Consider the following 12599-nt stretch of genomic DNA (forward strand, 5'->3'; position numbering starts at 1 on the left):
CAGTGTGTAAAGTATGGCACTAATGGAAGAGGCATACAAGGACTGTGGTGCTGGGAAGGAGGAACAGCCAGTGCTTTTGATTATAATGTAGGCATGTACATTGGGAGGTGAGCTAAAGATTATTTCACCAGTTCATTAGCAAGAAAGCCTCAGTATTGGAAAAACGATTTTAGCTGGAAGGGGAGCTTACTCAGCAAACGAGTATTGCGTTCAGATGGGATCAGCTGTGATGCCTTCTGAGCTCTCAGTGGGAGACTGTGGGGAAGGAAGGAAGGCGAGTGAGGCCTGGGAGGCCAGGCAGGGAAACCAGGCCGGCTGTGGGTTGGACTCTGCCGGGTGGCCCAGAGGAGTGAGGAAAACGTGAGGCTGCCATCTAAGGGGACCAGGAAACAGCTGAGGGTCAGGAGACAGGCCCAGTGACCAGGGGCGGTGCTGGGCAGGCCTTCGGACTCCAGCCAAGTTGGTAGGCAATGAGCCTCAATAGAGAGTCTGGAATAGGACCAGGAAACGAAGGCAGAATAATAAATTATAAAGTAGAGTGAAATAATAAAAAACGGTGCTGTGTTAAGTCCAAATGCAAGATGATGTTTAACCCTCACAGCAGCCATAGGCACTGGGCCCGATTCTTATTTTTGACGGGCGGATACTGAACGCAGGCAAGTCACGTCTGTCGCTTGGCCAGCGGCCCATGGCTAGGAGGTGGCCGAGCTGAGATTTGAGCCCGGGTCTGTCTGATTCTAAAGCCCGTGCCCTGTGCTCTGCTGCTCCCCACAGACACTCAGATACATGGGCCCGGTGGAGGTGAAGGGGAGCTGCAGCCTGGTCAGAGCCCACGTGCAGCGTTAGGGCAACTCAGGAGAGAGGAGGAGGGGTGGGGAGGCCAGGCAGGGCCGACTGGCTGGGCTGGTGCACGGGCTGCCCTCGTGTTCTCACTCCCCTCGCTCGGCTCCTGCAGTGGGGGGCCAGGTGTTGAGGGGAGACCTGAGAGGTGCACGGGCAGCCTCACTACAGGGCTGGTTCCTTCCTCTTAAGCAGGATGTATCATCCCAGGTGTGTTTCTAGAATGATTTCCTGATTGTTCACAAACGAAGGGTGGATTATGGCCCCGTGAAGTTCCTGTTCACTAGAAGTTTGCTCCAGTAAATTGCCTTGACAATGGGCTGGGTTTGGGCAAAGCACGCGGAGAGGTTCCTCTTTGCTGCTTGGTTGTCCTGATCGGAAGGGCTGGCGTCCCTGAGAAGCCCCTGTGATGCTGTGTCACTTCCCAGATAAGTTTGACAGCATCTTCAAAGGAAAGGGCATCTGGGGCCCAGGTCGGCCGCCCCGGTTCCTCCTTCTGGCCCGGCGACTGCAGGTTTCTTCCTTCGCTCATTGGGCTTCAGTGTCTTCATTCTCCCTAGAATGGAGCTTTGAACAGTAAATAAGGCGCTAGCTGTGAGAAGTGGTGACGTTTATTGTAATAGCAAACAAGTGCGATGTTATTATTCAGAACAAGGAGGGACTACTCATTCCCCAGGTCTCTTCGGAAAGACCTCTTCAGATGCGTGCGTCAGTAATGGTGGAAGAACTTCAGGTTGGACATCTGAGATTGTATGTGGCTCTGCCACTAGCTGTGTAGCCTTGGGCAAGTCTCCAGTTTCTTTATAAAGTGTGTGTGTGTGTGTGTGTGTGTGTGTGTGTGTGTNGGGCCTGGTGGGGCTGAGTGCAAAGATACGAAGATAAAAGTATCTCTGTGGCTGTATAGGGTCCTTCCTACACCGCTGGCCCCAGCTCAGGTAGCTGTGTAGCCTTGGGCAAGTCTCCAGTTTCTTGTGTGTGTGTGTGTGTGTGTGTGTGTGTGTGTGTGTGTGTGTGTTTTGGGGGTAATTCCTTCCTGGGCCTGGTGGGGCTGAGTGCAAAGATACGAAGATAAAAGTATCTCTGTGGCTGTATAGGGTCCTTCCTACACCGCTGGCCCCAGCTCAGGTAGCATGAGTCCTGGTTGGCTTGGTAGGTATATTCCCACATCCATCTCCCTCCTTACTCTGCCTGCTAAACAGAAACTCCTACATCTCAACTGCTTTGAGTTTTCCCAAAGAACATAGTTGTCATGGAAAGAGCACAGACTTTCGAATCTGATCAGTGTGGTTTCAAAGTATTACTTTACTGCTCCTTGGCTGTGTGACCTTGGCCCCGGGAGTCCACCTCTCTGAGCCTCCATTTCCTTGCAGGTTGTCATGAGGATTCGGTAAATCGTGGCTGTATAGCACAGAGCGCCGACCGTGGGTTCCATACATGGAGTTTTCCCTTCCCTCTTTCTTTCGCGTTAAAATAGCCTTGTTTCTACAGAAGAAGCTGGTTTATCTGGCGATCTGGCGATTAGACCTCTATTGACTGATCTTCCTGGGGCTCAAAAATGCCTTAGTAATCAAGCTTCCTAGTAATTCCACTTTGGAAAAGATTTATTGAGCACCTACCCTGCTACCTACTGGGAATAGCGAGTAAAAGAAGGCATGGTCTTCATCCCCAGTTAGCACATAGTTAAACGGGGGAGACATCATCCCAATAAACAATGATAAATAGCCACTGCATGTGAGCCCCGCACTTCACACGCTGTAACTTTTGTAATCCTCACAACAACCCTATGACAGAGGCATTACTGTGACCATTGCTCCCGTTTTTCAGATGAGCAAACTGAAGCACAGAGGTCAAATTATTGAGGGTTGTATAGCTGCGGCAGCAGCGCTGGGCTTTCTAGCACTGGAGGCAGTCCAGTGTCAGCGTCCACATACCTAACATACCTAAATATGTAGCTATAACACAGTATAGCTCGAAACTTAAAGACATATATGTAGTTATATTACAGTCTGATAGAGATGTGCTGTAGAAAGAAAGGTCAGGTGCCACTGCCGTGGGAGAACAGAGGACGCGAGTGGACGTTGTGCCTGGAGGGTTGTAGACCAGGAAAGGATTCTCAGGGGGAGCCTTTGAGCTGGGCCTTAGAGGATGAGTAGGAGTTCTGCAGGCAAAGAGGTGGGAGAGAGGTCTAAGGGAAGCACGCACAAAAGTGCAGAGGCTGAAAGACTTGTAGGGGGAGGGGCAGGAAATGCGGCTGTTGAGGGAGTGAGAGCTAGCCTGCCCCGGAAGGGGGGCCTCCTAAACCTTGCCGAGGAGTTGCATGAGGTGGTTGGCTACAATTCCTTGGGGATCATTCGTGTTAGTTCCTTTAAACTGTTCAAGTAAACCCAGGGTACTTACAAGTGATAAAACGGGCAGGGATTTTGTTTTGCTTTTCTTTTGCCACTTAGTCTTTAATTAGAATTGTTAAAAGCTGAGGAATGGTGAAAATGGTTGACTTCGCAGTGGCAGGTCCTGCAGCTCTCCCAGGGACCCGCGGCTGCCCCACTGACCACCGGGCTGAGCGGCTGTTTGGATACCCTTCCTCCAGTTCAAGACACTCCACCTCAGAGTTTAAAACCAGAGTCATACCCCCTGCCAGACAGTAATTCTTATTTTGCCAATACCGGGAGAGTTGCTGTATCAAAATTAATCATCTGTATGAGATATTGGACGACGCAGTCAGGTTCCAATGACCAGCAAGGCGTTTGAGGAATGAGGTTATGAAGTCCTATATTGGCTCTGAGGCTGTAGGTGCTCAATTCATATTCAGTCAATGAGGTGCACTCCTCACCTCCCCCTCCCCGCCAAACCTGCTGCTTCTCCTGTATCCCCTACATGCCCCCACATTGCTGCATCGCTCCCTCTCTTTCATGCTTTGTCTCCATCCAGTCACCAGGCGCCCCTGAATCTCCCTGTGTCATTTCCCATCCCAACCCCACTGCCCCTGCCCCAGCTTAGGCCTTCAGGACTTCCTCAGTCCCCATATCCTCCGGCATCTAGTCTCAGTCCTTCCAAAGCATCCTCCTCAGCAGGTAACATGGGCACCATGTTACCTGCCAGTGAAAACCCACCAGTTGCCTATAGATCAAGTACAAATACAAGCGTTTTGTGATCTTTTCTTCCCGCCCCAGCCTCTCGTACCCAGGCGTGCCCATTCTGGAGGCTTCAGCCACTGCCCGGGGGCCTGATGACGCAGATTTCTCTCCCCAGCTCCAGACGCACCTTTCCAGAGGACTACAGAACCTCTCCAGCTGCGCGTCCTCTAGGCCCCACCTCCCCCAGCTCCCCCTAAACCTCTCTCACTCCTCCTATATGCCCTGTGAATGGGACACCATCCACCTAGACATTTGGAAATTTCCTACGTGCTCCTGTCTCCCTCACTAGCCACCCAGTTCTGTTGATTTTACCTCCCAAATAGTTTTCAAACCAGCCTCCGTCTCCCTGACCCCACCGCCAGCCTCAGTTCAGGCTCCTCCTCCCTGCCCCTGACCATCTACCCGCTCCAGCCAGAAGAATATTTCTAAGTACACATCTAATTAACTTGCTTCCTCCTCAAAACCCTTCAGTGACTCCTCGTCACTGCAGGACATTGTCCAAGCTCCCCAAAATGATACCTAAGGCCCTTCCCTGTAGGTCCTGCCTCACACATATCCCTCATTCATTCTGGACACTGGCTCTGGACTGCCGGTGTTTAAATCCTGGCTCCACGTCCTATTGGCTGTGTAACCTCTGGCAAGTTACTTAACATCTCTGGGCCCCCATTTCCTTATCTGTCAAATAGGGTTGTTGAGGATTGAATGACATAGTCCACACAGAGTGCTTATGACTGCCTAACCCGTAATAAGTGGCCAGTAGGTGTGTGCTAATGTTATTGATGTCGTCATGATCTGGCCCCGGCGGTCCCGCAAGTGAGACTTCAGTGTACTCCCCACTCCTCTCTGCTCTCCAGCCATCAGGGCTATTCTCAGTTCCCCAGACATATCCCGCTCTCTGCTGCCTTCATAGAGCCCCATTGCGGCAGCATGTTACTGGCTCAGCTCTTCCTCTCGGCCTCGCCTGTCTACCTCCCCCTCTGCCCCTTCTGTCCCTCAGTAACCTAACTGCAGACTGCTTCCTTCTCAACTGACTCAGAGCTCACCTTGAGCACTGGCAGTAGGGATTTGCCCTGGATTTGAGGCTTGGTCCTCAGAGGCTGGCGGGGAAGGGGCTGGCCCCTGCGCCCTGTCCGGCATGTGCTCTGTGACATCTCTGTTCACCCAGAGGCCTGTTTTGGCTTAAGATCTGCTGCCTGTGCCTGTGACACCAAGGGTCTCGATTGCTGAGATTGGATGCAAAGCCACCTGAGTGACAGAGGGCTATTCTAACTGACTCTGACTCCTTGGTATTGTAGACCTAGTATTTCTTCAGAAACTGTCCTCTTTCCTACCCCTCACTGCTAATAATGCTTTGTGGCTTGGTATTCCAGTTGCTGAATTTCTCTCTCAAAATATTTTACCTTGCTTTCCCCTGATGCCCAGCCGACTTCCTCAAGTGCATCATAAATCTCCCATTCCGATCGCCTGCTCTTGTAGATTATCCCAACGCGCTGATCACAGCAGCTCGGCATGAACCCTCCGCTGATTAATGTCACTTGCGTGTTTGTAACACAGCCTTCAACTGTGGTGATGTCAAGATAAATCATTGTTCAGAACCCGCTAGCTGGCGGAAGCCAGGGACCTTAGTGTGACCCCCTTTATTTTCTAGGTGAGGACAACAAAACCCAGGAGGTTAGGTGACTTTCTCAAGGTCACAATGTTGGAAATTACCTGACTAAATTGGGACTAGAGTCCAGATTTTCTGTCTTTTGCGTCAGTACTCTTTCTGATTCACCAAAAACTATTCCTTCTTCTTTTTTTAAAAATTAAAAGTCTTTTCAACTTCACAAAAATTGTGGGAACATATGCATAACATAAAATTTACTATCTTAACCATTTTTAAGTGTTCAGTTCAGTGGCATTAAGTACATTCACATTGTCGTGCAGCCATCACCACCATCCATCTCCAGAACTGTTTCATCGCCCCAACTAAAGCTCAACCCATCAAACACTAACTCCCCATTTTCCCTCCCCCAGCCTCTAGTGATCATTCTGCTTTCTGTCTCTACGAATTTGACTATTCTAGGGACCTCATATGAGTGGAACCATCCAGTATTTGTCCTGTTTTGTATGATGACTTATTTCACGTAGCATAATGTCCTCAAGGTTCATCCATGTCCTAACATGTGTCAGAGTTTTTATGGCTGAATAATTTTCCATTATATGAATATACCATATTTTGTTTATCTATTCTGTCAATGGACGCTTGGGTGGCCCTCACCATTGGCTATTGTGACTATTGCTGCTATGAACATAGATATACAAATACCTGTTCGCCAAAAGCTATTCCTTACGAAAATCTTTATATTTAGAGGCACTTCCTGCTGCCTACTATTGCTGCTAATATTTTTTGTTCCTAATGGAACCTTTGGAAAGTACAAACTAGCTGAATGAAGAATATAAGCATCACTGATACTTTGTGGGCATGTATTTCTATGATTTCATATTCGTGTTGCCCATAATTTTAAAAGTTGTATGCAGAACGGAGAGAATTTTTACAGGGAGGCTAATCTAGGTGGTAGGGAGAACACTTGAAAATATTGGGTTGTTGGAAAAGTCATGACACATTTTTGCAACGGAAAACATAGAAAAAATACGTCATGACTTTTCCGACAACCCAATATATGAGACAGAGAGTATGAAAACTGAATGTGACCTTGGTAACCCTGGCATTTTAGAGATGAGTTCATCCAAAGCATGATCTTTCCTTAACATCACCACAGCTTTGTAGGGGTGCTTCTTTAAGACCATTTTAACATCTTCATAGAGTTACTGCTAAGAAGAGGCAGAATTTTGAATGGCGGGGGGTAGGGGTGGGGTGGGGGTGAGGTCTTTCCCAGTTACATTTCTTAAATATCCACTAGGGGGCAGTAAAACACACATAATTTTTGTAATGGGCTGGATGTGTGCCAAGCAATCCGGCCACCACATCCTCTTGGTATCTCTTTCAGCCATCCATGCATACAGTTACAAGGTAATGGGTTTCCCGTCTAACAGCAGGCTTGGGTAGAAATGGAGATACCATCAGCTTAGCCTAAGTGCAGGTCTTCCAAACGTTCAGGCTAACATCAATGCACAAAACTTCATTCAATATGTTGATCCCAGATTGTATTTTCATTTAATTCACATTAGTCCAGTGATTCTCAAATCGAGTGAACATCAGAATCACCTGTCATGCCTTTTCCAAAACACACATGCCCAGGTCTCATCCCAGCTCTATTAAATCAGAATGCCTGGGGTTGGGGCCTAGTTATACAGATAGACTATATTTAGATTCTGGTCGATGACTGCTTGCTAAGAACCAATGCATTCGTTTTTAACTTTAATAACTTTAATAGCTGGGGGGAACGGGTCACCCTAGAGTAAAACCTCAGAGGAGAGTGAATATGAAATTCTGGAAAACCTTTCTCCCTTTATAAAATAGAAGTCGCGGAAGGGTCTGGTGGCTATAGGAACCACGTTTGACACAGCGATGAGGCTTTCCCATAGATTGCACCAGAAGCCCAGACAGAGGATCTGGAGTGGGGGCAGTCCTCGCAAACTCAGGATCTATGTTTAGAGTTACAAGAAGGAGGGGCCAGGGGCCAGACTCCAGTGTGAGGACGGAGCTCAGATACCAGTACTGTCTGCTGTAATAAGAGGCTCCTTCCTATAGTAGTTAGGAAAAAGGAGACCTTTCATTTTTATCTTCCCAGAGGTAAAAATGGCCCAGAGAGCCTACTGTGAAGTCAGAAGACCTCAGTTCTCATCCTAACCACCCCCTCCCCACCCCTTTGGCCAGTTATGGGACCCAAGGCAAGTCGTGTCACCTTTCCAAGCCTCAGCTCCCACATTTGAATTATGAGAGGATTGGGTGACGTTGAACTCTGAGGATCCTAACAGTTCTCAAAATTCAGTGATTCTGTTAGTATTAATAATCCTGATTTGTATAGCACTACTCAGGCGAAGAGCAGAAGAAATATTCAGTAATGCAATGAATGGCAGAGACTATTGACCATGTGGTTTAATTCATTTAAGGCATATACACTGATTTCAAAGGAGAAAATATTGCTCTCAAATAATATATTGAACTGTTAGTATCTTCAGCATAGCAAAATCTTTCCAGAGGGAGAAATTACCCATCAGGACAAGCCTGACATTTTTCACTTCCTGATCCATAACTGCCATTTCTCCTGCACACGTGTATTTACTGTAAAGGGCCGAATGTATGAATGCTGTAGATGAATATTAAATAACTACATAAACGTCAAGGTCACAGTTGCAAGAAAGGCTCAGTGGAGGGCTCTGGGAGGCTTGCATTGATATCCGGAGAGGCTCCATCCTCGAATCTTGCTGACAAGGGGAAACAATTGATGTGGACCATTATTAAGGCTTTAAGTGTTTCTCCATTGTTAAAGATCTTTTACAAGCCTGGAGTAACTGATAGTGTCCAAGGAATTGGCAAAACTTCACTTAGAAATATAGGCTGGTCAGAGGGATAAGTAAAACGCAGGGTGCAGGTATCCTGAGTTGGGCTTACACAGCAGAGGTGGAGGCCAGGGCGAGGGCAGTGCTGGGGCACGCCGCCCCCTCTGAGTTACGCACTTCAGAATGGACAGAAGCCCCCTTCTCTGGCTCTTACATGCCAAGCGCTGCTGTGAGAGTGGCTCCATCTCTCAAATCCACCTTTAAATATCCTCCAGTTCTCCCCGCCTCTCCTGTGCAAACCTCCTCTCCTGACATTCAGTCCATCTTTGTAGCTGACAAAGGATGTGACACGCATCCAGGGGAATTGGGCGCGTATGAATTACGTAGACCCAGAGACCCAGACTGACTGTCTGGACTGGTCAAGTGCCCTGGGTAATTCTGTGAGTGTCCTGCTGACCTGGAGCGAGGAGAAGAGCAAATATTGTGGATGACAGAAAGATCTCAACAGACTGAAGGATTGGCCATGTCTACTGGATAAACCTAATAAGAGATATAAATGATAACACTGACATTTTCCATGTACAAGTTCTGTGTTTGGTATTGTGCTTGGTCCTTTGCACCTTTTAGTTTATTTCTTCTTTCCAATGACCCAGTGAGGATTGGTTTTGTATCCCCACTTTACAGATGAGGAAACCGAGACTGGTAGTACAGAGGAAGGTGCAAGCACGTTAGAGTCCTTGATCTAGATTCCAATCCCAGCTCTGCCCCTCAGTTTGCCAGCAAATTACTTGACCTTTGAAAAACAGCAACAGCTAGGTTTTAATGGCTGCCTTGTATGTGTCAGGTTCTGTGGGCTTAGCCCTTTGCATTATTACCTCGTTAATCCTCAGAACAAGCTTTTGCCTATTTTACAGATGAGGGAGGCACAGATAATGTAAGTAACTTGCCCAACGTCACACAGTAAGTAGCAGGGCCAGGTTCTGAGCCCAGGCAGCCTGACGACACCCCCACGCTCTTAACAACCGCTTACCTCCTCCATTCCCTGTATTATGAAAAGAGAACCACCATACTTCCTGTGAGGGTTAGAGGAGACAACTTATGACAAGTGTCTAATATGGTACCTGGCACATAGTAGGCACTCATAAATAGTACTACATCATCATCATCACCAGTTACATGACTTACTCAGGGTTTTAGCTAATAACTAGCAACGATCTGAGATTCGCTCCCAGGCTTGGTGACAGATCTGCTGCACTTTCAATCTCCCTCCTGGAGGACAAGATTGAGGGCAGTCCTTAGGTCACGGTGTCATTGTCTAGTACAGTGTTAACCTCGCTGGCAGGTGCTCCGTGAAAACTTACGCCGGCAGGGCTCATTTTGTCACTCATTCACCAAACATTTGCCAATGTCCTGTCCTGTCTCGGGGATCCGGAGAGGAAAAGAACACAGTGCTAACCCTTCTTTTTCCCTCCAAGGTACAAATGGTGAAAGATGGTGACCCCTCCTGGAAGCCCACTTTTATTGTGAAACCTGATGGTGGTTGTCAGGGTGACGGAATCTACCTCATTAAAGACCCCAGTGACATCCGCCTGGCGGCGACCCTCCAGAGCAGGCCGGCGGTGGTCCAGGAGTACATCTGCAAACCTCTCCTCATTGACAAGCTCAAGTTTGATATTCGTCTGTATGTCTTACTGAAGTCCTTAGACCCCTTAGAGATTTATATAGCCAAAGACGGACTCTCTAGATTTTGTACAGAGCCATATCAGGAGCCCAACCCCAAAAACCTGCATCACATCTTCATGCACTTAACCAACTATTCACTGAACATCCACAGTGGGAACTTTGTCCATTCGGACAGCGCTAACACAGGCAGCAAAAGGACCTTTTCTAGCATCCTTTGTAGGTTGTCTTCCAAAGGCGTTGACATCAAGAAGGTCTGGTCTGATATCATCTCCTTGGTGATTAAGACTGTCATTGCCCTGACTCCAGAGCTCAAAGTGTTCTACCAGCTGGACATCCCCGCAGGGAGGCCAGGGCCCACGTGCTTCCAGGTAACCGTCGCCAGTTCTCAGCTGAGCTTTCAGCCTTGATGGGGCCTGAAGAGGGGTCCCCAGCCTTGTGTGGGAGGAGGGGTTGGGGTGGGACGGCTACAGGTGGGAAGGGGTGGTTGCTGGTGTGGGCTTTGATGTTAAACTGGGGCCCAGCTTGCAGCTCTCTATTTGCTAGCTGTGTGATTTGGGGTAAGCTGCTTCCCTTTTCTCATCTGTAAAATGAGACTCATAGTACCTCCCTTAAAGGATTCTTGTAAGAATTAAACGAGACAACATATGTAAAGCACAGTGCCATTCATTCATTCATTCATTCATTCTTTTGACAGTTTTTACCACCTGCTTAGTAGGGACCAGGCACTGTCTGATGTCCTAGTGAGACAGTAAGTCAGGTCCCTGTGGGAGACAAATAATTTAAAAAGCAGTTAGTATAAAGCATCACAAGTGCTAGAATGCAGTAGGAAATGTTCTGGGCACTGTGAGATTGTGGGGCTGTCTAACGTTTTCTGGGTGAGAGTGAGGGTGATCTGGGAAGGCTTCCTGAAAGAAGTGGCAGTTAAACGGGAGCCTGAAGTAAGACTTACATGAACCAGGCAAGACTGGATAGGGCTAGGGGAGACAAGGTATTGTAGGGGAAGACATGTTTGCAGCCCTTGGAGAATGAGGAAAGCACGCAGTGTTTGAGAAACTGAAAGAAGTTCATTGTGATTGGAGGGTGGGGCTTCAAGCAGAGATGTGAAGAGAGGTGTGGGAAGATGAGGTGGGGCCAAGTCATGGAGAGCCGAGGGCAGTGGGGGCCGCTGGAGGTTATTAGCAGGAGACTGATGAACTCAGATTTGCATGTTACCAAGAACAACTTGGCTGCAGGAGGGTGGGGGATGGATTGAGACTAGACTGGGGCAAGGGAGGTGACCAGTGAGCTGATGGCTTTCATACAAGCAAGAGATGATGTTGGCTTGTTTTAAGGTCTTGGTAGAGATGGTGGGAGTAGATTTGAGAGCCACTGAGGAGGTAGAATGACTGGACTTGGAGGATGGGGCTGGGAGAGAGTGGAGGGATGGTGGCAGTGAGGGGCGGGGAGAAGCAAGAGTGAGTGGCAGGTGGCTTAGGCACTTCCCCCTTTTGGGGGGAAGGTCGAGAGTTGGACTTGAACATGTCTTTGAAATACCTGTGTGACATCCAAGTGGAAAGGAAGTAGACAAATGGACATTTGGGCCTGAAGTTCATGTGCGAAAAGTCTGGGCTGAAGAGAAAGATTGAGAACTCAGATGGTGACTGACGCCAAGAGAGGCTGCCAAGTGAGACGGAGGCCAGAGAAGACCCCTGTGGGGACCACAGTTTAAGTAAGGGACAAGCAGAGGAGGGGGAACCCAGCAAAGGAGGCCAAAAAGAAGTGGCTTGGGATATAGAAGGGGTATCAGGAGAGGTGCCACCCTAAATGCCAAGGCCGATGTGCTTGGAGAAGCCCAGGCGGGGCTCAGCCTCGGCAAGTGCTGCTGTGATGTCACACGAGACCAGAGCTGAAGCTGTCCCTTGTACCTACTGACTTCAGTGAGACTTGTCTCCAGCGGAGTGATGGGACAGGGGTCAGAGCGTGGGAGGGAGGGGAGTGGGAACAAGGGCGGAGCGTTCTTTCAGGTCGTTCGGCTGTGAAGGTGGGGCGAGTGGGGTGGGGGGATGTTTAGTCCAGGCCCTCAGGAGACACACAGTTTCCTGCCACCAGCTAAGTCAGACGGGAAGGAGATGATAAGAAGGGGTACCTCTGGGACCCTCTCCATCTAATCTTTAAAATGATGATTTTGTAGCAGTTGTATATAAAAAAAAGAATACACAGAACAATGTGGAAACTACGAAGCAGAACAACAAAAGGATTATCCGAAATTCACCTCCCAACCCAGAGCTCCAATACTGTGCTTCTCCCCATTGCGTTCTCCACTCACCCCCGAGGCAACCATTACCCTGAATTTTATGTTTATCATTTCCTTGCTTTAAAAACACTTCTATTACCCACGAATGTATCCCTAAACAACGTGTCGTTTTGCTTTGCTTATGTTTGCGCTTTATAAAAACACTATGGTAAAGTGTGTAGATGTCGGCAGCATGGTCTCCCACCACCTACCTGTTCGTGGGG

General features: G+C 48.4%; 1 protein-coding gene across 2 annotated transcripts in view; it reads left to right on the top strand.

Annotated features, from left to right (window-relative positions):
• TTLL11 (tubulin tyrosine ligase like 11) overlaps positions 1 to 12599 on the top strand; it is a 236945-nt gene that overhangs the window by 72125 nt on the left and 152221 nt on the right. For both annotated transcript variants that reach the window (XM_019630020.1, XM_019630021.1), the window contains exon 4: positions 9896 to 10471. In XM_019630020.1, the coding sequence (XP_019485565.1) occupies positions 9896 to 10471 (576 nt within the window). The remainder of the gene's footprint in view (positions 1 to 9895; positions 10472 to 12599) is intronic.

This window comes from Hipposideros armiger, unplaced genomic scaffold, assembly GCF_001890085.2.
Source record: "Hipposideros armiger isolate ML-2016 unplaced genomic scaffold, ASM189008v1 scaffold_880, whole genome shotgun sequence".
Lineage (NCBI taxonomy): Eukaryota > Metazoa > Chordata > Mammalia > Chiroptera > Hipposideridae > Hipposideros > Hipposideros armiger.